This window comes from Mesocricetus auratus, unplaced genomic scaffold (assembly GCF_017639785.1).
Source record: "Mesocricetus auratus isolate SY011 unplaced genomic scaffold, BCM_Maur_2.0 Super-Scaffold_100676, whole genome shotgun sequence".
Classification (NCBI taxonomy): domain Eukaryota; kingdom Metazoa; phylum Chordata; class Mammalia; order Rodentia; family Cricetidae; genus Mesocricetus; species Mesocricetus auratus.
Window position 1 is genome coordinate 116,535,538 of NW_024429266.1, and position 27,031 is coordinate 116,562,568.

The 27,031-nt window shown below is 43.6% G+C and overlaps 1 protein-coding gene across 1 annotated transcript in view; it reads right to left on the reverse strand.

Moving 5' to 3' along the window:
- The window catches only part of Jazf1 (JAZF zinc finger 1), a 320,196-nt gene extending 304,514 nt beyond the window's left edge, over nt 1-15,682 (reverse strand). The window contains exon 1 of the mRNA XM_005076817.4: nt 15,409-15,682. Within this exon, the coding sequence (XP_005076874.1) occupies nt 15,409-15,523 (115 nt within the window). The 5' untranslated portion in view covers nt 15,524-15,682. The remainder of the gene's footprint in view (nt 1-15,408) is intronic.
- Between the last annotated feature and the right edge of the window lie 11,349 nt (nt 15,683-27,031).

The window sequence follows — 27,031 nt, forward strand, 5'->3', positions numbered from 1 at the left end:
ACTGAGGACATGACTTTGAAGAAGATATGGGGACACTAGGCTCTCCTTTTTGCTTCTGGCTGCTATGAGGTGAAAAAGCAGGACCTCCAATTTATACTCCCACCATGAAGCACCGCACCACCACAGACCCTGTGTAATAAAGCCAAATCTCAGAAACTCTAAGTCAAAATATCAACTTTTCCTCTTTTTAAATTGATTTATTTCACAAACTGGCCACAAGAACAGAAGCAACTAACACAGCCATGGAGTCTTTGGATGCTGCATTATTGCAATGGTAGGTAACAGATGTGTCACCAGGTATTTTTTTAATTGACCAAAACTCTAAATTACACGTACAAATACAGGCATCTAATGTTTTAATTTTTATCTTTAATTTTGCTTATGTGTATGCATCCTGTTACCCAGCCGCTTCTCAATTATATAATCACTTTTTATGACAGAGTTACATTATACTGCCTTTTGATCGAGAGCAAGCTATGAGGAAACAGTATCTTTAGGCTCAGGGTTTACCACAGCCACGTGGTAACTAATCAGGTGTCAGTCAAGTCCATTTATTGTCTGTTCCTTACCCCTCACATTTGTAACGAACCAGTAAAATCTATGCAGAATTTTACAAAACTGGAAAAAAGGAATCTATAGGTCTTCCGAATTTGGAAACAAGTATTATTTTAAATATGAGTATATATAATCTTTTTCACTCCTGCTTTAAAATAAAATGCCAAATATACTAGATCAGAAAAATGAATTAGTAAACATTTTTATTTATAGATTTTTAAAAATAGGATCTTTAAGAGAAAACTAAGCAAGCTGCATTTAAAGAGAACTGGAGTGAAATGGGGTTTCTCTCAGATCCCTCTGTGGCTTTAATGTGGAAACAGTCTTTGAGTTACTTAGTGTTTATACAGAAGCCCAGCAGAAATTAACCGTAATGAAGCCACATCATGTCCACATCCTCAGTTGGGCTGGACCTTATTTCACTCCAGGTGGTGACATCACCTGGCTGACAGGCCCACATGTGCAGGCCCAGCCTGTCCTCTTTCCTTCACGCTCTACCCCACTGTCATTCCCTCTATCCAGCCCTGTCTGCCCCCACTTCCAGTCAAATGACTGCTCACCCTTGCTCTACCCCCATCAGAGATGTCTTCACCCAAGCAGACCACCCTCGAACCCTCACTTCAGATAGGCCTCTTGGCCTTTGTCTCCTCACTCCTTTGTTTTTTATCACCTTCCAACTGTTAAAAATTAACTTAATATACTATGCTTTACCAGCTTCTCCGTGAGCCCAAGGCCTTTGGTTGTGTAATTCACTACTCTATCCTCTGATCCTAGTGACACTCAGCAAATATTTACTAATAAAGAATTGGGAATTTAGATGCTTCAGCATGGAAAGTAGAAAAAGAAACCATTTAGTACTTACTAAATCAACATGTTTGTTAGAATCTTTTAAAATATAGATGCCACCAGTGAGGGAAAATGGAAACCAGTAACAAGACTTGGGGGAAAAGGTTGGAAACCATTTGACTAGGAGAGCCTAGTACATCCTACAATGAGGAAAACTGCTAGCATGTATCTTATAGAACTGAAAATAATTTCAGTGCAGCATTTAAAGCCATCTCTATAACAAGTGAACTGCTCAGCTATTACAGAGTTTCTCCAACATGGCCTGCCCCAGGATCTCCTGAGGAGCTTCCGGCATCTGAGAATGTAACATTTCCAAGACTATTATTAAAGAGGTTCATAGCACTTAAAGGGGAGGGCATGGCATTTTGTTAACTTAAGAGTTTGTTCTTGGATTCTTCATAAGAGCCCAATAAATTCTTTCACAACAAACAATATACCACATGTCTCCTGTTTTTCCAGCACTTAGTGGTTGAAGGATGAGAAAAGCTATTTTCTGTTTATGTATAGTTTAATATAGCTCTCCAGGCCCTTGAAATGCATGATCTTATGTCTAATCACATGACCTAATATTTCAAAGGCTTAAATCTACATAAACAATGCTAAGTTAAGATTGGTATACTTTGAAAGAGCAACAATTTGTGTAGGGAATATTTTAATATCCCATGGATTCCAAGAACCACTTGTACAAGCATAACTCAAAACTTCCAAGGAAATCAAAGTCTACCAAAACTCTTAGCACATAAGGTTATTTTGGTATCTATTTCTTCTACTGTAGTGTTAAAACATGAAGAGGGTTGAAGAGTCTGAGGAATTTGTGGTTCTGGGAGCACCAGTGTGGGGGAGGGATCAGAGACAGAGACAACTGTATCTATTAACACTTATGGACTCTTCCTAGTTGGCAGGCCCTTTATATGAATACTTATAAATCTTCACAGTAAGAAGTAAACCCTAGTTCCATCCTTAGCAGACTGAGGTTGGGATCTCAGGGAATTGCACCAGTTTACAAATGCCACATGCTAGTTGGGAATCTAAGGGTAGCACCCAAAACCATCCACAGCCCAGTGCCAGCCCAGTTCCTGCAGAGGAAATGATCAAAAAACACTCACCCACCAACACACCTAATCTATGTGTTGTCACACAATACTCTGAGGTTTGCATTAGACAAGCAGAAAAGTGGACACTGAGAGAGTCTGTAACTCGACAAAGGAACAGAGATGAGATTCCTAAGGAGGTAACCTGGCTGTCGAACCCTCAAGCCAACTCGGCAATCACAGCTGTCCTCTTCCCTTCTCATTCGTTTCCACTTCCCAGCACCTCACTGCTTCAGCCACAGACTCAGTGGCAGACTACATCACCTGTAAGTCAATCTAGCTGGATCTAGTTAAGAGGCCTGGCTGTTTAAACAATAGGCTGCTCCAAGTATCTGATTAAGGACAGTGCTCAGGACAGTGTCTCGAAGGAAAGAAATGCTACCACCAATGCAGACAGTCCTCAGCTGAGGGTAGTTACACCCAAGAAAAGCCATCACACATGAAAAACACCACAAGGATAAAGCTCAATCCATCTTAGCTGAGACACATAGCACCCTGGAGGGTATATGTTTCCCCTGGAGGCCATGTGGCTTATAGAGCCAGGCTCACCCCTCTGCCAGGCATCATAGGGATCGCAGAAATTGTGTATAGCCATGTCTCAGTTTACCTAAAATGGACAAATATTGATTTCCCTGTTTTTGCATTACTTCTGTGTCATTCTGCCACACGTGCAGGATCAGGGGTTGAAAGAGCACTCAGGATGCATCCTCAATGCGTTATGAAGCAGTAAGGTGCTTTGGTCTTATGTCCTGATGTGCTTCTTGTGCCAGCTGTTGACTGTCTAACGACAGAATGACATGGCACAAAGACTACTCTCTGTGGATATCAGCAGGAAGCACCAATCTTGGAGGGCTCAAGCACATGGCCAGATAACCCAGAGTTTTCTTACTATGTTTACATCTAGATGCCATTATATACCATTGATTCAAATTTTTAAAATAAAGAGCATGAACATAATGGAATGACTTTACCTTTGAAGACCCAAAGCAAAAGAGAACTTACATGCACTGACAGATAACACTGGGTATTTACACCATTAGGTATTTACCTAATGATATCCACACTTCTCTTCAGATTTGGATCTTCAACAGTAAATAAGTATCTATGGAGAAGACTCGTTAGCATCTTTCAGTAATCAATACCTATACTCATCTTAGAATTAACACACCAACTACATCATTGTTTCCATTGTTCTTATTTCTGTGGTGCTATGCTTACATGTAGGCCTCCTGAAGAGCTTCTCTTAGAGGCCTTATACACCCTTCCTACCAGATAAGAAGTCACACTATTTCCCTAGCTATGTAAGGCATTCCATGTGGAAATCCAGTCTTTGTAAAAGGCATGAGCCTTCTATTAAAATGCAAACACCAAGATGCTAGTACAGCAGGGAGCACAACCATCTCCTAAATGCAAACACAGCCAATGCTGTTGCACACACCTGTTGTCCCAACTGCTCAGGAGGCTGAGGTAGAAGGAACACGTGCATCATCTTGGATGGCATAACATGATTCTATATGGGAAAAAGAGCAAGTACTTTAGAGAATTTCATAATTCAGACTGTAAAGAACGAGTTGTGGATACACAATGATACTGTCCCTTCCTTCCCCAAACACGTGCCCATGGGGCTCATCACTTGATCTGTGTCCTGGCTCTGTCTTTCATCAAATGGGAATATTACTACACAGTGTACACTGAAGGCTGCCAGAAGGCACTGTATGAATAATAATTATATAGGATGTAGGAGCTGCTCAAGCTTGAGGATTTCAGAGATGGTGCGATCAGGATTCAAAGTCCAGTTTTCTACTTCAGTTTGTTTCTTCCACCTACTCCCCAGCCTTTGTTATGCCAAAAGCCTAACAAGACAAATGAGGGAGGAAAAAGATACACTTCCGCTTAGATTATGTAGGCCTCAGCATGTGCTGGAGTACCGAACAACGTAGACAAGGCAAGAAATAATTCCAGTAAACTCCATACTATCCTCAACCTGAAAAAAGCACATATTTTTATTCCAAAATGTAAACATAAAATAATTTTCCCTTTTACTTCCCTCCCCATTTTTGTAAAGTTATTTTTCATATTCCCTAAATATAAACTGTCCTGTACCAATTTGTTATTTGTGTATATGTGCCATACATTTAAACCCATAACATATACATACACCCAAGCCTAGTTTTAAGATGTTACCCACAGTCCAAAGGCACTCTGAAAATCATTCTTTTCATAGCAGGGAACATCTGGGTTTTCTCATCCTATTTCTGAAGAGACTTCTGGAAGAAGAGAACAGGAAGATGACAAGACTCTGTCCTCTGGGTGGAAGCTAAATTTTGGAGGGGAGAGAGTGTGCATAGGAAGGGACACACCCATGACAGACACTACAAGATAAAGGGAAGGACTGACATACAATGATCTTCATAAGATATAGGAAAGTATTCTTACTAAACTCTTTCTAAGCAAAACATCTTAGTTCATATCTCACTAGGATCTACTATGATAACATATTATGGCCTAATTTGGAAGGAAGACAGTACTTGCATAATGGGCAGAATGACTGCTTCACATGTGGGCTGGGAGGGTAATTAAATAGCTTAGTTTCCAGAACAAGGTGATGAGTCCCTAACCAAAAGCCTAGGGAATTAGCCCAAGTTTTGTGCAGCCTACTACTGTAGACCTCCTCAGTGGAAAAAAAGTTATAGTATTACATGTGCAGAACCCTTATGAAATTGATTATTCAGATTAAGAAGTAAAAACAAAATTTTATAAACTGGTCATGCCAAAACACTAAAAAGTCAAAATCCCCAAAAGGAGCCTGTGTATATATTAACAGTCAGACACACTGCTAATCTCTGCTTGGAGCTATGCATACTCATGAATTTTCATGATAATAATTTGCATTAAAATCACTTTCTGTAGGTGGAAAGATAAGCCAGCTTTCCCTCAAGCATAGGTGATCAAATTCAATTTGTAATTATTAATATCTCAAAAGAATTACTTTCAGCCTCCTATATCTTTGTTGGTAATGTCATATCAAGTCTTACAAACTGTCAAATTTGCAAATGCCTCTCTTTCACATATGAGCCATAAAATCTTAGGACATTTAAGTTTTTTCAATGCATGGACTAACTTCCCAGATGCTTTTATTAATGGCACTCTGTTATCACCATCTTTTATTGTCATATACAGTCATGCCAAATAAGCCAGGACACTTAAACACAGAGACTTTCCAAATGCATCTGTATTTGCTTATTTGTATTACTGAATACCTTCTTAATAGAGGAAGACTTCTATTCTGAGTAACTGTGGTTAAGAATGAATTCTCTATTTAGAATTTTACACATCCACTGACCCACTTTCTGGCTCCATACTTCAACCCACTTCCCATGACAGGCATCACAGTTCACATTTATGCTTCAATGCTGCCTCTGACCCAAGCCTTTGTGAAAGGACCCTGGGTGAGCTGGGCAATGGGCAGAGTTGCTGGAAAGCAATTCTCACCAGAGCATGACCAAGGAAACAACTAGATATGAGACGACCATGAGCTGCATCAACACGTCCCCAAAGCCAAACTAAAGATGCCCCCAGTTTGCCTTCTCCTTAGTTGTCTCTCAAAACCACTCCCAACTCAAACGTCACTAAACCTAAGAAGAAACGTGACAAGTTGAGTGCAGAAAAATACTGAGAGTGCTGTCAAATTCTTTTTCAAGCTGTACAAATTCCAATCCTGTGAGTGCTGGGCTTCCTCAGAACCCCAGTAAGTGCTGCATGGGCCCAAGAACATATTCAAAAACTGGCACACACACACACACAAATGCATTGTTCAAAAAAGAGGCCTTGGGGTTGTGCATTAGTATCACAATAACTCTGTCTGTCTATACCTGGTATCTTCAAGTGCATTCACCCCATTAGAGATACGGGCTACTGTCTTAAGTACTAGCATGTAAGTATTAAAAACATGGGGGATAATTCTCCCAACCATGGGCATCAGTCATTAACGTTAGGGAAAGAAAAGGAAGGAGAATGGTAGAGAATGAATGTGTGTTTCTACACACATACAAACAAATGTACATATAGACATACGGATTCACATGCATACCTATAGATGGTATGTATACACACACACACATATATATGTATATATATATTATATTCCTTATATGTATCATACTCCAGAGGTAATACTCAGCCTCCCATGGCCATCAGTTACCTGCAGTCAACAGCAGTTTTAAAATGTCAAATAGAAAATTATATATATATAATATAAAAGCTATTTACAAAGATCCAAATTGAATGACATTTTAAATAGTGTGGTGAAATCTTTTGCTGTCCTGCTCTGTCTTACCTGGGGCCTGAACCATAGCTTTGTCCAGTATGCCCACTCAGTATTACTACCACCCATCATCTTAGTAATGAGTGTAACTGTGCAAGTATCAGTTACTTTACCTACTAACAACTTGAGAGTCAAAGAGTAGAGATGTTAGCAATTCAGATGTGCCAAGAAAGTGATATCTTTATGTGAAGGGTCAAAGTTCTCAACTGAATATGAAAAGAAACATATGCTCGGTTTACTAAGAAACTATGAAAGGACAAAGAAATGTGTGCCCATTTTGCTCTGATACTTCACTGCCAAAGTTAACAATCACAGCGTGTACAATATTAAGTGCCTAGTTAAAATGGAAAAGCATGAAGTAGTTGAGTAAGGTAGAAAACATGAAGAGGGAGTATGTTCTGACTGATGGTGATATGTAGAAAAATGTACATATATGTACAAATATTACCCACATAGATCCATATGTAGATGACAGTATATATCTAGACCCTATTTTATGGATATATGAATATATAACCTCTCTCTCTGTTTACACATTTGATATTATTCATAGTTTCAGGTACCTACTACATCTTGGAATATACCTCCTATAAACAGACTACAATTTACAAGACATTTACACGTTACACATAAACTACTTACACATACTGTATGTGCAGTACTCCCCACTGATCGCCATATATATGGTCCACTTTGGGAAAAAGTCACTGTTGCATCCTGGCAGATGATGAGCAGTTCTTCCTTTAGAGGGTAAGCTGGTGAGCCAGACAAGGGGCAGTACCCATCAGAAGACTGTCAACGTTCTTGGATGATGGGCAGAAGATGTACATTTAGTGACCCAAGTCAGTGTATTTGTCTCCTGCCAAAAGACTCCATCCTTACTGTGAACATCCATTATTTGATCTCTGCTTGCAGCTGGCCTTTTCAAAAACAGTGAAAACTACTGTAGTATGCCAAGATTCCAGAACTTACTGTAAGGAGAAAATGCAATTGTGTGCATGTGTGTGTGTGTGTGTGTGTGTGTGTGTGTGTGTGAGAATGTGTATGCCTGTGAATGTATATGCCTGTGGGGTGTGTGTGTGTGAATGTGTATGCCTGTGGTGTGTGTATGTGTGAAAGAGAGAGAAGGTGTATATCTGCAGTGTGTGTATGGTGTGTGATGGTATATATGTTGTGATATGTGTGTGTATGTCTGTGGTATGAGTGTATGTGTATAGTGTGTGGCAGTGTGTATGTCTGTGGCATGTGTGTGTGTGTGTGTGATGTGGCAGTGTGTAGTTTATGGTATGTGTGTATGGTGGCAGTGTGTACATCTCTGGTGTATGTGTGTGTGTGTGTTTGTGTGTGTGTGTCTGTGTGTATCAGTGGTGTGTGGTGGCAGTATGTACATCTGTGGCATGTGTGTACACCTGTGGCGTGTGGTGTGGTGGTGGTGGTGGTGTGTGTGTGTTTGTGTGTGTGTCTGTGTGTGTGTGTGTGTGTCTGCATGGTATGTTTGAGTGCCAAAGCACACATATGGAGCTCAGAGGGTGGGTTCTGGGGATTGAACTCAGATCCTTGAGTTTATGTAGCAAAAGCTTTTACCCACCAAAGTCATCTTACTGGCCCCACTAAAATGTAATTTTCTTCTACCTCTGATTTAGAGTATAAAATGAAAGGCATTCTGAAAACCACACTTATATTTCTGACATTTGTAGTTCTGATTTCCAGACTCTAAAACTTCACAACATTTGAGGATTAGCACATCACCAAGTCAGTGTGAACAAACACACTGCCCATTAGACTATCATGATATAAATGAATATATGCAACCCAGAAAGTATCTCTTCAATAGCCAGTCACAGTCATAGATGGATCATCAAAATCTGAAGACAGAAGCAAAAATCAATGGGGTGATAGAGAAATGTAGAGAGAGAAGGTATCAAACAAAGATTAGGAAGGAGAATTTTTTTCTACGGTTTAGGGGCATTGCCTCCTGCCTCAGACACTGGTCTAAAACAGACAGCAGCCTCTGGCTCCCAGACAATCTCTGGGAAGCTCCTCTGAATGTCAGCAGCAGTGTTAGCCTTGAGGCCTCCTCCCTGGCATCAATGGGAAGAATTAGATTCTGAAAACAGCTGTCAGTTTGCATTTCTAAAACTGTCTACATAGGAGATGTCTACAGCATACAGGAAGTCTGAAGAAAACCATCTTCCGTGGAGGCTTTCGTCCACCAATCAGTTGTAAGCAGAGCTTTGGAATCTGAACTTTAGTCACATGTCAGAAATTGTGTACACTAAAAGAAAGCAAGCAGATACTGGTGAAATTTACCAAACAGCATGTTTGATAGGGATGTTTCATACGGCTGCTTTGACTCTAGATGAGAAATGAAAAGGTGGAGAAAATACTGAAGACAAGTGTTTTGAGATGCAGCAAAGAGTTGGGGTCTCTTACACCTGGTATGGTTGTGTGTCTGTGAGAAGGGACACACTTCCAATCTATCAGCTCTGTAGCCAGAGCCTTCTTGGGAAGGCAGGGAGCAACAGGGATCTTGCTGCCAAGCCACAGGGGGTGGAGAAAGCAGGAAGGCAGCAAGGAGCCCTTAGTTTATTAAAATCTCCATTCAGTCATCCCTTCTCCCTGCAGGAACGCTCCTTAGGGGAATGTGCCCACAGGCATAGTGCCTCTTTCTAGTCCCAGTCTTTCCAAATACATTCAGGCCAAGAGAAAGGCCATGTTGTAAGTTGCTGGCCTTGATACCACTTCCCTAGTCCACAGTGGCTAAGGTCCTTGCCAGCATCTGAAGTACTTCTGGCCACATAGAAGTAAATGTGACCAAAAGCTCCAACACAAAGCAGATGACCCAGAGGCTACTTCCTAGTCACCAATGTCTTCAGGATGCCCTGAAGAAATACATCACAGCTAACATGGCCAGTTCACTGTAGGCAGGTGAACTGGACACACCTCTACTGTTAACCTCTTGCAGACCTTCCTATGAGGATTACAGACATATTATTTAGGAAATACACAAACAGCATGAAATTGAATGATGTAGATAATTTAATACTGTAAATGAGTCTTTTACCAACATAATCTCATTTAGTCCTCATTAACACTTTATGAGGCAGATGCTTTTATTATCTCCATTGAAAAGACACAGTATACATAAGTCAGAGGTTGCCAAGTTGTCCATAGTCAGGGGGTGACGAGATGCAGAGGTGTGCATGATCAATTTTAAGCAGGCAAGATTCACTATGGTGCTTCCAGTTCAGTTACATTCTAGGGAAAGCAGACCAGTTAGTAGTACATGGAAGGGACACAGGAAGAGGACAGCCAAACTTTTCAGACTCGGCTTTGCATTTCTATCCAGAATTAAAATTCTAACTCATAGTTACCAGCCATGAAACCACAGGGAAGTTACATGTTTGTGCTTCACTGTGAATAGGGATAAAGGCCTACACATATCGTGCAACCTTCCACTCCGCTATCATGCCTAGTTGACTCTGCAAGTACTTGCTGTGCTAGTTAACTTTTGGTGCTATGACCAAATACGTGATAAGAAGTAGCTAAGTGGGAAAGGGCTTAACAGCTCACAGTTTGAGGAGACAATTAATCATGGTGCAGGACTCATGGTGGTGGGAGTCTAAGATGGCTGGTCACATGTATCAGCATCAGGAAATAGGAAGCAGACTGGAGAGGGCACTAGACTATACAACCTCAAGGCCATCCTTAGTGACCCACTTTCTTCAGCAAGGCTCCACAACCTAGAGGTTCTACAACTTTGTGAAGACTAACGGAAGCTTATTGGAAGGAATTCATATTCAAATGACAGCATTCAGTCTACCCCCATTCCCCACAGAGCCACAGTCATCTCATAATGCAAAACTCAGGGTATTCCCACTTCAGAAGTCTTCATAGCCTTTAGGAGCCTCAGCAATGAGTGGGGGGGGGGGGTTGTAGAGTTCAGCAGTAAAGTTCTAGACTAGGACACATAAGGCTCTACCTAGTTCAATACCCAGCAAATACAGACTAAGGGTAGTGAGCAGTAACCATACCACAGCCTGAAGGCTATTCTGCCTTGAAATTTCCTCCACCTCATTAGCCCATCATTTTTTGAATTCAGCCTCACTGAGTTCCCAAGATATGGACAGAATAAAGACATTCTTTACCAGAAGATAACACTAAAGGCCTCTAGTTAGTCCTGTTGCTGATGTACCATTTGTTTCCCTTCTGAAACTTTGTGAGTTAGGCCTCTACTGATCACAGTTCTCTCAGCATTCTGTTCTTGCAAACAGAAGGGCCCAGTAAGCTCTGCTTACAATGGGCTAGGGCTTCTCTAGCCTGGAGCTCCAAAGTCTTCCACATCCCTCCTTCGAACCAGTTCCAAAGGTGTCTATGGTCTAATTTATTACAGCAACTGCCCCACTTCTCGGTACCAACTTTCTACCAGCTACTTTTCACATAGCTGTCATAAAACACCCGACAACAAGAGCTTACAAGAACATTTATTTTGGCTCCAGGTATGAGGGTGCATGCAGTCTGGCATGGTGACAAGAAGCGTGAGGTAGCTGGTCACACTACATCAACAATGAAAGAGCAGACTGCAGACAGGAAGTGGGGTAGGGCTCAAGGACCCTCCTTTCCTAATGATCCACTTCCTTCAGCCAGGTTCTACACTTTGAAGGTTACATAGCCTTCTAGAATTGCACTACCATTCAAGGACCAAATATTCAAACGCTGTGAGCCTACAGGAGACATTTCACATTCAAGCCGTAACATCTTCTGAGCCATCTCTGGGAAACCAATCTACATTACTGACAGGAACTACCTTTATGTTTCTTTTCAGAAATTTCGACTTATTACTTAGATAGCTTATATACCCATTCTATGAAATGAAGTACCTACGGATTTACGATCTTGGTTTTAGAGGAAAACAAGTGAAACTATCAAGCCCAGAGATATTCTAAGTCTAGAAACACCAGTTCTGGCTAGGAAAAGCTACTCCCTGTGAATAAGACTCATAATGGAAAACTGCATAAATGACAGCTAAGAAAAGGCTCTTACCATCTAGGGGAAATCTTAAAAGACCTGTTAGTTCACTACTATTACAAGAACTAAATTGGGTCAGATACCAGAGTCTGTCTTCCAAATGCATGGGCCTGTCTTTGAACCTAGGCAATGTTTGCTTGACCCTGTCTGGGCCTCCTGGCTACCACTGATGTCGCTTTGAAGACTGTGACCCTGTATTAGCTTCTAGGGCCTATCATGATCAATTTCTTTAAAATTCAAACACTCATTACTCCAACTCCACTGTATCTTACTCTAACTTTCCTTCAGTTATCATTAATTACCTTTCAATACACACTATTGTTTACTTAAATTATTGTTCGCTCCCTTCACTAGCATTTAAGATACTCTAAAGTCTGTAACAAGTACTTAGAACTATCCCTGGCAAAAAAGCAAGTGCTATGTTATCACATAAATAAACTCAAAATACAGCTGTAGTTTCACACATGTACCCAAAGATCAAATCAGCTAAACAAGGATTCTTATTATCACAGTTGCTTTCTGAGTCCCAAAGTCAAAAGATTTCACAGCAGTAATACAAGTGTTCATTCACAAGTCTGGGGTGTCACCTTCACTGCTAAATTTAGTGTTCTCTGTGTTTCTAAGCTTCCTTGTGACCAGCTTAATCTCACCTATTTATGATGGTCACGCCAAGAGTGTTTCTACAAGCGTGAGTATCCACTCACCATGAGAAGCTTCTCTGGTCTCCAGGAAACGGCACCAGGGCTCTGTGTGGATTGACAGCAGAGCTGCCAGTTACCCGGCTGTGAGTGTTTTAAGGCAATGTAAGTGAGCGGGTGTGAGAAGGTTTTGGCTTAGAATACTTGTGTTCATTGAGTTGGGAATTCACTCCAGTGCTGAACTAACAGGAACACGAAAGGAATAAATGCAGAAAGCAAATCAGAAGAACAGGTACAGCATCTTTAGGGAGAAAAACAGCTTAAGCCAAGGGCTACTGGAAGCACACTTCTTTTGTCTTTGAAGCCACAGGCCCTTGTTCTCTGCCAGAACTGGAAAGAGGCAAAAACTGCGGATGGCACTGTGAGGTAAAACCGGTGTGTTCTGAAGATGACAGAGCAGCCAGAACCGCCATGCAGCTAAGCATGCATTTATAATGCAGCTAAGCATACATTTATAAGCATACATTTATAATGCAGCTAAGCATACATTTATAAGGAAGACTGACACTCACAACCTAATGTAGTTGTGATCTGAAATGATACACAATAGGTATACTGAAAACTACGGACTTTGGAAATTCTGTCTGTGCTTTTAACTAACGATTAAATGGTAACAGTTCAAAAAGAGTCATATCTCTAACCGTCTCAAGGCTATACACAAGACTAAATAAGACTCTGGAATGAAAGCAAGGTAACATACACATAGTGGGTCTTTTCATGAATCTTTAATGTGGCCACTAGCTGATTAAGACATTAAATCAGTAAAGCAACCATTTATTAAAAAATCTCATTATCTCCAAAGGTATATGGAGGAAATCTCAATAAATAATAAAAATGTAGAGCTTTCATGAGAACTTTCGTATTTTAACTCTTACCTTTTCATTCCAAGTGTATTTATACAGTACCAGCTAACCCAGATATTATTCTTTGTGAGATCAACTCCTATCTCTTTCTATATGGTTGGCTGCCCTTCAAAGGCAAGGGGCCTCTTCCCATCAGGGTGTTTGCTCGTTTTAACATCTATTTTCAATAACTGTGCTGGATCAAACTATTTCCCAAGTACAATAATTGTTATCTCTGCCAAACAACTAACTCAAGTTTTCAATACTTTCACTATAAAAGAAAAATATTAGCCCTTTGGGAATAAGATATCATCAGCTAAAAGTTTAGTTTCAGAAAATTCATCAACCCTTGACCCTCCTAAAATATATCTGAACAACATTGGGACAACTTCTGCCAACTCAAGAAAGAGACTTAGGATTTACCAACTGCTAGTCTAAATCATCTGGCTGCAAGTTAATTCAAAAGAATTGTGTTTAATTCATGTTAACAATGAAATATTTATATTTTCTTTTAATCAACTAGTAGTCAAAGTAGGTAGGCAACCAGGTAAATTTCTCGACTTACATGAATTTTTGTTTATCCTGATATAACTGATGAAATGGATGGGGCATTCAATGAGTTTTCTGTAGGTCAGGGGTTACCATTCATACATATTTACATAATGCATATTTGTGTATTTCTACTACCTTCATTTGTCATCCCATTTAGTTTAAGAAGTAATAGGAGTACAGTGAACCAAGAATTTTTCTTTTGAAACTCGCTAGCGTTTAAGCCATGATGAGAAACCTTGGAGCACTTTTAGTCATGACTACTCAGTTATGATATGAATCAGCAGGTTTGCTACTCTATCAAACCACTTTTAAGATCACCAAAACTTGAGAGCCTATCATCTCTCTCCCTTTTATAAGAAGAGATGGGCAAAGCTATTAAAGAGATATTTTCAAACTTTGAAAATTTCAAAGCCTGACAATTACCCCTCAGAATTCTGTTTTCAATGGCATTTTGCAAATAATTTTCATGATCGGTTCCCATTCTGGACAGCCCATCAAATCGTGTTATAAACAGGCACTTAACGCTCATTAAGCGCCCACTGTGTGCAAGGAGAAAGCATTCTACAAAGCCAGTGGGGCAAAAAGCTCTGTGTCATTTTATTCGTGCATAAATGCACAGCAGTCGTGATTTACTCTCTCAACTTTGCAGAAACGTGAGCTGCATCCACATGGCCGAATCCACTGCATTCATGTGGTCTTGCCAAGGCAATTCACAGGTAGCCTCACCCGGGCAACCCGAGGCCCTCTTCACCTTCCAAACCCACAGGGCCACACCTTTTGCAGGTGGCTGGGTCTCCTGAGCCAGAAGCACCCGACCTCGCATCTCCCTCCGCAGAAGCAGGGGTGAGTGTGCAAACGTGGTGCGAGGACTTCCCGCGAGGCGCAGGACTCAGAAGGTCCCAGGGTCCCGGGAGACCCAGCCGGCCCCACAGGGCGCCCCTCCCCCGCGTCCCCGCGCCAGCGCTGCGCAGGCCCCGCGGGGTCCGGGCGCACCTCCGGCCTAGCCGCAACGCCGCGCCGCGCCACGCCCGCTCGCCGTCCGGGCCTCGGGGCGCTCTGGACGAGGATGGGCGCGGCCCGCAGGCGTCCGAACCGCAGCCGCAGCGCCAGGCCGGGCCCCGCGCCCGCGCCGCTCAGAGCACGCAGCGCCCCGCGCCTGCCGCCTCGGCCCCCTCCCGCCGTGCCACACCTAGCAACCGGCGCTGACAGGACGCAGGCGGGGGAGGAAGCGGAATGGCTGCCGCGGCGGCGCCTCCCCGGCTCCCGCCAGCCTGACAGCTCGGGCCGGGCGGAAGCGGCGTGCGGCACCCGCCACCCCCCCGGCGGCCCGCGCCCGCCCTCGCCCTGCGGCCGGCCACCCCCAGCCCGCGCCCCGCGGCCCTCCACGCCCGCACCTTTTCGGGCGCCCGGCCCGAGCCACCCCGAGGCTCGCCCGCCGCCCGACCCTCCCCTCCCACCCGGGCGGGCCTCACCGATGTGGTTGTCCTCGATGTGCTCGATGAGGTCGGCCAGCGTGGGGAAGTGGAGTCCGCAGCCCCCGAAGCGGCAGGTGTTGGAGAAGAAGGAGGCGGCGGCGATGCCTGTCATGGTGCTACATCGAGAGCCCCCCGGAGTCGGCTCTGCGAGCGCCGCGCGCGGAGGCGGAGGGAGGGGCCGGGGAGGGGGCAGGCGCGGGGAGGGCAGCGCGAGCCCGGGACGGAGGAGAGGGGGCGCGAGGTGGAGCGCAGCGCCGAGCCTCCGGGAGGCAGCGGGAGGCGGCGGGAGCTCGGGGAGGGGGCGGGGAGGACTCCGCGCCTGGGAGGAGGGACCAGGCGCGCGCCTGCAGCTGTGCGGGCCCCAAGCTCCCGCGACCCAGGCCTCACCTGGCTGCGCCCGCCTCCAACTTTACGTCCCTGGGCCTGCCCTTCGCGGTGTGAGGTGCCCGCAGTCCGCTGGGAACCTCCCTGGTTATGTGCGTTACATTCTTAATAGATATACATCTATTAATTACACATGGTTCCCTCCGATGAGCACTCAGGGAGTTACCAGGTCCTCTCGGGGCCGTTTGTTTGCACTTGGCCACCTGTCTAGGTGTGACAATGATGTTCACTGGGGAACCAGGAAAGGTAATTGTGTGCACCTTACTCTTTAAACTTTCTCATTTTGAAAAAATTAAAAAGTCCGTATTCTCTGGAGGTTTGTACTAACTAATTGATTTTAATGAAGCTTTCCCCCTAGGCCAGAAGAAAATCTTAGCTTTATTTAAATTTCAAAATAGAGTGCTTGGTTGTCAAGTGCATTTGACTGTGTTTTACATATGTATCACGTTTGTTCTCCATGATTCTTCCGAGAAAACAAAACAAAACAAAACAAAACAAAAAAACTCAAATAATATCTTTACTCCAAATTACAACAACGCTCCATGGCAGAAAGGGAAGCATAATGGTTTGGAAACAGAGTCAAGGCACACTCGATTTGCACTTAGAAGTGAAGATTTCGCCATCTTGTGAGCATTTAAACCATAATGATGACCAGTTAGCCTCTTAAGAATCAATTACCTTCTTGTCCCACCCCTAGGTGCAGTTACATTTTACCTAAATATACAAGGTCTATATTTTCTTGGGCATATTTCCAGATGCCCAGGAAACATTATACATGATTCAAGTTTTTAAAAATTAATTCATGCAGTCTGAATTTAACATTTTTTCTTAGGACAATTCCATTTACCCTGTGGAATGTTATACCAAAAAAACAAAAAGTAACCCTCCCTTTTTAAGCTATATATACCACTGTGTTATTTCTAATAATAGGATTGTTAAAGCACTTCGTGTAAGCTTAAACACAGGCATATGTGGTATTTCTGTCACTGAGAAAAATTTCACAATCTCCCTGTCACAAAGATTGAGGCTGAGTTCACCCATTGGCATTTTTGTCTAGTCTATCACTTGTCCCAGCCTACAAGGTGACAGATTTGCAGAGAGAGGGCTGAATTGGGTGAGGCTGGGGCAGTGTGTCATTACAGTTCGGTTTGGTGCCAGGAATAATTTCTTGGGACCAAGTGAGAATGGGGGAAGGGCACCCAAGGGCCTGATAATGAGCCAGGGACTCACTTGGCTGGCAACGGGGGCCAGACAAGGGTCTAAAGAGCAGGGGTTAGAATTCTACGTCTTGAATTAGAATTTTGGCAAATGTGCAGTATGCTCAGCTGCCCAGTCAGGGAGGAAGGTCTTGAGCGGAGAGCAAGCAGAATATCTGGCAAATAGACATTGCACCCAGTGACATGGAAATGCAATGCAAAGACTTCAGCCGAGAATGATGCCAGAGCAGCCTCCCTAGAGATGGTACCCCCCCACACACACACACTCCCCACACTCTCTGCAGAAGCTGGGGAGGGAGTGCCCTGAGCTTTGAAGTGGCACCTTTGTTCTCAGGAGACATTGCTTTCTATGTGAATTGTCAACTGCAGAAAGAGTGTAGGAGGCCAGAGATGGCCCAAGCAAGAGAGTTCAGTCGCAGAAAGGCCAGAAGTGTGTAAGTGACAGAAGGAATAAAGGGGACCAAGGTATTAATATATACCTCTTGACTAACCCTCCTGTCACAAGGGGTGACTCTGAAGTAAAATCTTGGTGAGCCAAATTGAGCCCATTGATTTTTTTTAATGTAAAGAACCAAAGTAACTAAGATGAGTTACAGAGTTAAAATTCTTTTCTATGTCTTGAACCATTATATTTTGTGAGGGATCTGCATATCTATTTACTTAACTACATCTTTGCATATAACTGAAGCTTGCTTAAGTGACAGCTTTTTTAAGCGGCACACATGTTTCTGAGATATATGATCATGGTCTTTTAAATCTTCAAGTCGACTGGTTTTGTGTCTGAGGTAAACTGAGGCAAGGACATCCTGAAGTCTTCTCATTGCACCTAGCCAGCACACCCGCTAAAGCATTAATAGACAACCCAAAGACAAAGACAGCTTAACCACAGGCAAACAAACAAACATAAAATAAATACTTTTGCAACAAAATGTTTACTTTCTGCTATACTTACCTGTTAAAATGTTTGTTCAAGTGTGTTCTTGTAGATAAAGTCTACATCTAGGCTATAAAAATGTGTCAACCAAACACTCAACCTGTTGCTTCCAAGAGACTGGCACACCTCTCTTCTTGAGAAGACATGTATCTGTCTCTCTTGGGGGAGTAAAAATATCTCCAAGGGCAGGGTGGCAAGAGAACTGAAGAGTCAGATAAGGAAGTGCCATGAACTACAAGCATTCCCTGCCTTCAAGCTCCTTTTCTTAGAACCAGCCCGCCTCCCCCCTGAGCACTGTTCCTTTCATGTGTCACTTGGCCACCCAGATGTGGAGTAGTGTGGCAGGATAGGGCGTGGCATTACAGATGAGTTACTTTCCAGCTAAGAGTCTCCTAAAGCTTAGCACGCCCAAGTCCTCAGGATGGGCAGCTGCCAGGGAGGTGGGAACCCAGGTGGTGTCCTGAAACCACCAGATCTGCTACGGTGTCCTGCCGGGATTTCAGGGTACTCTCACAGCCAAAGTGTATTATTTCCTGTGCCCTGTGTGGACATCTGTTAGTGCAGTGCTGTAAGGGGGATGCCTACATGGATGCTGGGCTTCTAAACCCAATTCTTTATGTTTACTTTGACACTAGCATCCTCTGGCTTCGCACGTCTTTTCCCAGGGCCCTCATGAAGTGCTTTTCAGGGTTACTAGCTCCATTTCTCCCGAGTGGCCGGGGCACTCCTTTTCCCACCGCTGTTTTGAAGAATGAATGAGGCCTGAGTTCAGATCTTCAGCTCAGGTCTGATGCTCCCTTCTCTCCAGCTCTTAAAGACTAAGGCTGCACCTCCACCTACGGTAGCCTTTCCTTCACAGACCTTGCCCTCTCCTTAGGCCTTGCCTTCTTCCGAAGAGGGCCATGACTGTCCTGCATCCGTGCTGACCAGTCATGCAACTGAGTTTGTCAAACTGATCTTTTTCCAGCTCAGAAACTAATCTGATCTTGCCTACCATGGCCAGGCAATGAGTTTGAGCCCCACCACTGTTAACAGTAACAACCACCTTCAACCGCTGTTGGGTGATTAGGTTTCAGTTGGTTCCCTGGTTCTATTTACGTAGGACTAAGAGCTGGCTTTGCAGAGACTCTCCCCTGGGTCACCACAGTGATCGTTCATCATGAACTTCACCTGACTGCTTCTTCTCTAATTATACATATACATATACATATGCATATGCATATACATATACACATACACATACACATACACATACATGGATGGTAATGGCAGTCATTGCCAGGTTCTCCCCCAGGCTTCTCCAGAATGGAAGTACAGTTCTAACTGAACAGCCTGGGTCCACTCCACCACCAGTTTGGATGGAGTAAGCACTGCCTTCTCAGGCCAGTGCAGCCAGATGTGTAAATGGGTTCACAAGAGCTGTCAAACAATTGCCATTTCATTCATTCCAATGGCATGTCTTGGTCCAGCCTCTAGACAAGCTTCCTAATGCAGGGCATCAAGCAGCTGCACGATGGGCAGACCCGGGATTTGTGGATCCTGGAAGTCTACATGCACAAGATGTGAGGGCTGCAATTTGAGTAGGACATACAGAGCCTCATCATACCAGGGAGGACCAGGGTCTTTACATGATCCTCTTAACTCAGTCCTAGGACCGTCCTGGCTGCTATGATACCTGCTTGTCCCCCCTTCTAGCTTTGCCTCCTTCCAGTGATGTGTTTTGTTGCTGTGAATAGCGATGGAGCCTACAGTGAGGCCTGGATGCTTTTCAAAGACTGTGCAGCCTTTTTGCCCAAAGACGAGTCCGTGTTACTGATGATCGCCCCAGCAATGTATGGCTGATGCATTTTATCCCCTCAATGACTTCCCGCACTGTTTCTGTCTGAGTTATTGAGGTCTCAGCAACCTGCTGCTGCCATCTGTTCCTTCCAGACCTTGGACAGGTGTTAGTAGGAGACGGAGCTAGAGGGCCAAGTCGGGCACACTACTCCACGGTCCCATCTCCCAGACTGGCATCTCTAGGCCATACCTTCATTCTCAGAATCTGCTGCTTCTTCAGTGACTTTGATACCCCTCCGGTGCAGTTGCCTCCCAGCCTTCCTGCCCGAGGCTCCCCACAGGCACCGAGCCTAAGCTGGACCAGATTATCACTGTTTTCAGACCCCTCTCACTTGTTCAGACAGACACCTTGCCTCTGCTATGCAGCCTGCCTGGAATGCTTTCCCCCTCTTCCACATTACTTCCACCAAGCTAAGTCAGCCTATCACCTCCTCCAAGGAGCCTCCAGGATGTCCTCTTCCTTCCCTTGCAGAGGAGGGTACTAATCATCTGTGTCCCGGACAAATCCCTTTGCATTCTCACTGTTGGTTTGATGATCTTATTTCTCTAGACCAAAAGCTCCAAGTCTTCTTTTATTTAAAAGCAGTATTTTCTTCTTAAATACCTATTAGTGTATAAAATGAAGTGTGTCACTGAGATGTTCCATAGTTATTCACATATCAGAAAACATGGGATATTTGTCTTTCCCCTCACACTGCTCCCTCCCTACCCCCTGGAGCTTTTCTTTTCCCAGCTTTTCTACTTTCTCTGTGTGTAGGCACATACGTGTGCTAAAAGTTCTGTGTGTATATTTAGATTCTGCATATCTGCATTTGAGAAAGAACATGAAGTATTTGTCTTTCTGGGTCTGGTTTATTTCACTTAGCATGATGATCTCCGGTTCCTGCCATCTCCCTGTTAATGACATGCTTCCATTCTCCTTTTTAGCTGAGTAACTCCTGTGTGTGTATGTATCACATTTCATTATTTACTCATCTGAAGATGGACATCTAGGCTGGTTCTATATCTTGGCTATTGTGTATGGTACTACAGTAAACTTGGAAGTGTTAGTGTATCCATTTTAAAATTTACAAAAATGCATCATCTTTTATCTGTTTTGTATGTATGAATATGTGTGTGGAAAGGCATGAGACACAGTGTACATGTGGAAATCAGAGGAAAGGTTGGTTCCTTTCTTGTTGCCCAGAAAATTGAACTCAGACAGTAGACACCATTATCCATTATTGAGTCACCTTGCCAGACTCCTTCCCGCACTGAAAATTTGAACCAGCCTCTTATAAATATTTATATTTTAATAAATGGCATACATATGTTAGTTTTCAAATATGGTATATATGCTAAAAATAAACCAGACTTTTAAAAAAAGTTGACTTTTGTTTAACCCAAAATTTAGAGGCCTTTTATATTCACCCATGTTGCCTGCTAACCTCCTGGAGGAAAGCCTTCAACCTTGGAGGCCATTATCCTTGACTGTGTGTCAAAGTTAGCTTCAGCTGTCTACATGACACAAACCTGGAGGTACCTGGGAAGAAAGACCCTCAGTTGAAGAATTGCCAAGATCACATTGGCTTGTAGCCATTTCTGCGAGGCAGTTTTAATGTTAATTGATGTAGGAGGGCACAGCCCACTGTGGGTGGTGTCATCCTTTGGCAGGTGGGTCTGAACTGTAAGATAACTGAGCAAGCTCCTAAGTAATTTTCCTCCATGGCTCCTGCCTCTGTTCCTGCTGATGGACTGGAAAATGTAAGATGAAATAAACACTTTCCTCTCCAAGTTGGTCACAGTGTTTTCAAAGCAACAGAAAGTAAACTACGATACTATGTCTCCTTGAGAAAGGAGGGGTCTCTGTCTTTGTGCGCCTACAGGGTGGTGTGGGTACAGCTCAGAGTTGTGATGAGGCAGTGTGCTGAGTTTTTAGTTTTCAGTGCTCAAGCTTTCCAACAGCTTAATGATGTTCTTCTCTTAGACATCATCAGTGAAAGACTCTCTTTTAGGTTGAATGGATTCCTTACTTTGCTCACCAACCATCCTTTGGCAAGACCTTTGTAAGGTCTAGTACAATTCCACTGTGCTGTGCTCACACGGTCATAAGAAAAATAGCTCTCACTTGTTTTGATACCGCTTGCTTCCCAGCCTCTGCTGATGCAGACAAAGCCATTCAGCTGGACAGTGATAAGCAAGGAGGCATTCAGCCATGACATGAGCTCTGACACTAGCTGCCCTGTTATACACTGACTCGGATACCCTTCTCTTTCACAAGTAGCCAAGCTCATTGTGGAGTTATTTTAAATAACTGTCACCACCATGCACTGAGTGTGGGCTGTTGTGCTAGGCGCTGGTTCCCAGCCCGTGGTATTAAGTGCCTTAAAGTAGAGCAACTTTTGAATTCTGTGATGTTGACAAATGAAATATGCCTAAACTGAAGATGAGAAGAGAACAAGAAGGTAACTTGTTGAAACCCTTAAATCTAGTAAGTTTTGAGGCTAGGATTCAGACTCAGGCTGTTCTGAGTCCAAGCTTAACTTACTGTCCGTACCTGAATCTGTGGGTGGTAGAGCACATTCCTTCTCCTCCCTTGAATCTATAGAAGGTGGGCTCTTTGTGTAGAAAGGACCGGGCTCATGTATATTACATACATTATTCACTGTGTAGCAGAGTGGCAAACACTTCCTGCCTTGCTAAATGCACGCAGGTGGTGCTTCAAAGGACCAGAACAGGATACTGATGCTGCAGGGGCTGTGACTCCATCAGGAACTGAAGCTTTGTCTTGTCTCCTTGCCCTTCCCTTCTGCTTTGGAAAGCAGTTTGCCTGTGGTTTCCAAGCTTGTTACCTAGTCTTGCTACTGTAGATTGAATTTCAAATGTTTCCCCAAAGCCCACATGTTAAAATTGAGTCCTCATCTGATAGTATCAGTGGGTGTCGCCATACTTTTAGGAGGTAGAAACTAATGGACCTAAGATCATAGGAGTTGTGCCTTCAAAGCAGCTATTGGGACCCTGGCTGCAATTCCTCTCATCTCTCTGCCTCCTGGCTGCCATGGGTTGGACTGATTCCCCTACTGTTTGCTCCCAGTATGATGTGTGGCCTCACCAGAAGCACTAGGTAAGCCGTTTACCACTGCTGCAAACTCTAAAGCTCTGAGTTAAAAATAAACACTCTTTTCTCTTTTTAATTTGGCTATCTCAGGCATTTTACTACAGCAACAGAAAGCGAGTACAAATGTCTTGTTTAAAACTTAAGCTTTATAAAGGAGCAACACTTAAAAATGATTCCTTTACTTTCCTCTTCCAGGTTTTGCCTTCCCACTACAGTTTGGGGTGTGACGAGAAACAGGTGTTGTCTATCGCAGAGAAGGGTTACCTTTTGCATTTGTCTTCATCTCCTATCCTATAATTGTAATAGTTTTGTTTTTAGTCAATTGTTTGGCATATTCATATATTCTACCTCAGTTTTAGTTCCCAGGATAACTGCAACTTGATCCCTTATTTCTGTAGCTGGCTTATGTAGAAACTTCTTTAATGTTCCAGAAAACAAACCAGATTCCAGTAATGTCTCCAGGAAGAAGTCCCCAAAACACCTTGGTTTTATCACTAAATTTATCTTCCTATAATTTTTATCCCAGTATTTGTTTGGCAAGGTAAACAATACATATTTTTCCTTTTATTGTGTTTGCTTCTCATCGAGACCTCAAACTCAGAATTCAAGTTAAGTGACAAGGAGCAGACAGGAGATGTGATGAAATAAGAGGTATATGGATAAGCATGTATGTGGTATGAATGGTGGAGTGTGTCCTTAATATATATACTGTGTATTAGTTACTTTTCTTGTTGCTATAACAATAATTACCTGACACCAAAACTTAAGGGAATACTTTTTTTTTTTTTTTGGCCCATGGTTTCAAAGGGTTTAGTTCAAGATGGCAGGGAATTCATGGCAGAGCAGCTCCATTCACGAGAGCCTGTGGCAGAGTCTGTTCACATTGTGGTGAGGGCCAGCAAATAAAGAACGAGATAGGAAGTGGGCAAGGGTAACATACCCCAAGGGCCTGCCCCTTCTTCCCAGTGACCTACTTCTCCAAGCTAAGCTCTGCCTTCTGAAATTTCCAGAACCCTCCAAAAATAGAGTCACTAGCTTAGGGCCAAGCACTCAAAACACAAACATTGCAGGGGACATTTGAAACTCAAGCTGTAACCACCCTGGCACACCAGAAGGCACACAAGTCTAACCTTCTGGCCACACTTGGCTCCTTAGCCTCCCAGTCTCCAACTCTTGTCTGTCTGCTCTTCCATGACTCAGATCACTTAGCACCTCCACCACCTGTGAGGATCCAGATTAACTATTTCTCAAGTTTTCATCACCAAGAGATTAGATGCAATCTAATTCCTTGTGCAAGCCTTTCAAAAAGAACCCTTTGCCCTCAACCAGATTTCCAGGGTGATTCCAGAGCTGCGTCAGTGACAGCCACATCACAAGGAAGAGTTAGAAATCTCCTTCGGTGGCTGTCTGTACTTCGTGTTGCGGATCAGAGTTCTGAGAAAGATTTCATTAAGAGGAGTCTACGAGCACAGTAAATTTATCTAAAATGAGTGCTGTAGAAGATGATATTTTCTACTGCTCACGCAGTCCCCATGTACACTTTAAAAGAAGCGACAAACCTTTTAGCTGGTGGGTTTGTGTTTTCTAGTCTTTGAATCCCCATTCATTGATCTGTTGTTTAAGTCACATAACATTGAAAGTGTGTGTCTTCTCTTTAAAACCGTGTAGTGATCTAATATTTTAGGTTACAGTGAGTCTTTTGTCAGAGCCGATTCATGTATACAGTTTCCTTTTCCTTTTTTCCCCCAGCATGCGCCTTTTCTCCCCCTAATTCAGTTCTACGCCACCTCCCTTCTCTGTCATTCCTGATTGTGCCTTCCCAAGATGCCTGATTTCTTCTTGAGAGGAGCTGGCATATGGGAAGTGCTTGGTATTGCTTTTGAGAAAGTTAAACCAGATAAAAGCGTTTAAGATAGAAACAGGAAAGATAACAGCAGAAAAACTGAGCAAAAACAGAGACTGGGAGGGGGGATCTCTGTTTTCTCCATCCTGCAGGAGAATTTCTTCATACACCACTTGGTTTCTCATCCCTTCAAACCACAATCCAGTTTGCAGCTTAGCTTTCTTATTATATGCACGGACCCAAGAGGCTAATCAGAGTAGAGGTTTCCCCCAGAAAAGGTCAGCATTAAAAAGAACTAGGTCCTAACACAAATCCCCTTGCTTACAAGTCATTAGCCTTGGGCAAGTCACTCAGTGTCTCTGAGACTTCTTTATCTGTGAACGGGATAGTACACCTCCTACCCAGCTCCCAGGCATGAAATGAGACGCTGCTCTGAAATGCTGGGAACGTGAGGTGCTAGCCAAAGATGATACCCTGTGATTCTATCTTTCTCATGCCACAGATACTTCAGCATGGTATAATCACTTATAATCACATTGTTCTGGGTTTCTTGGAGGAGAGAGGGGTTATCCCTGATTGCTAGAGCAAGGAGGCCGAAGTTTATGGTTAAGGAGAAAAGTTTGCTTTTAAACTAGCTTCCGTGGCTGTTTATCAGGTCACGAGGTCATTTGGGAGCATCCTTTCTGGGATAAGCATCTTGGATCCTTGTGAGTAGGGGAGCAGCAGCAAGTACTCACTATTTTGTGGGAAGTGTGAAGAAGTACCGTTTGTTTACTTGTTTTTGTCTTGTTTGACTAGGGTTTAGGGCTTCAGCGCTACAGCCAGATGGAGTCTTGCTGCCAAAATGAGTGTTTCAGAGGTGGGCACATAGCCAGAGGTTGGGTTCAGCTAAGAGCTTTCGTTTAGGAGTGACTAAGACAGGGGCTTCTTCTCTTCTCAGTTGCACAAGGGAGCACACAGTCCGGCGAATACTGACAGACACTTGCAGAACCAGAGGGCTTCTGCCTAAGATCAAAGCTGGCTTGGCATAATGCAGAGTTGAGAAACCTCTGAGGTATCTGGGTTTGAGCTCTGATATCTATCTGGAGTCCACCAACAACCTTGGCAGTTACACGTGTCAATGCCTCTAAGTGTGAGAGAAGCCAGTTTGAGTTGGGCTTTATGATATTGGCTCTGACATAACTCATCTTTAACAGTACAGAGCATACAGGCTTATAGAAGCGGTATGGGATGGAATAGGATCAGTTTTCAAGGATCTTGCGGACTGGAAGTTGTTCAAGTCTGTCTGCTGACGTGCACAGCCTGTTGGGGAGACATGTACAGCAAGTTCAGTGTCCTTGTGGGAGAAAGATGAACAGGACGCCATCATGGGAAAGCTATGTGTGGACAGATGTGAGCATAGACCACAGCTGTACCCATGTTGAGCTTTACTGGATACTATCAAGCTCTTCCCCAAGATGGAAGGACTGAATTAGGTTCCCACCATCAGGCCTTTTAACTGTTTCTTTCCGCACAGCCTTGTAAATGGGGGGTTCTGGTGTTACCAGGGTAGAGCAGCCTACCACCAGGAAGGGAAAAGATGGCTACTGAATAAGACACCACATATATGTAACACCCCCAGCACCGCCACACACCATGTACATGGTCATACACAATAGCATAAGGAAAAGCACATGGCAATTTAAGTTATGATTTAGAAAAAAGAAATTCTTAAATTATCTTAAGTTTTTAAAATAATGTACCTGAGTACCTGCCATCTCTAAGCTGGCCTTCATGACGAAGGTATACCTCCATACATCCTGCCAATGTTCCTTCCTGTGTAGTGGTAAGGTGAGTGTTAGGGGATGGACTCTAAAATGTCTCCCACAGGCCTATGTTTGGAGGACCTAGTCCTTAGCCTGCCTTCTGTTTTAAAGGTCATGATGCGTGGCTGGTGGAAGCCAGGTCACTGGAGGCAGGCTGTCAACGCCTATAACCCACTTCTGGGTCAAGCCTGAGATCTCTGCTTCCTGATTAGCCAAGATGTGGGCAGCTCCCATCTCATGCCAACACAGACTATTTCCTGCCACTGTGCCTTACCGTGATTGGCTGAAATCCCTCTGAAGTGTGGGTGGGGTCAAAGTAAATTCTTCCCCTGTTAAGTTGCTCCTGTCAGGTTTTCGTCAGAGCAAGGAGAAAAAGAAATGATGCTGTGGAGGATGGGAAAGAACAAGAAATAGCGTGTGTGTGTGTGTGTGTGTGTGTGTGTGAGTGATAGGGAAAGTAAAGGAAATGGTAGGAACAGTTTTTAACACAAGACATATGTT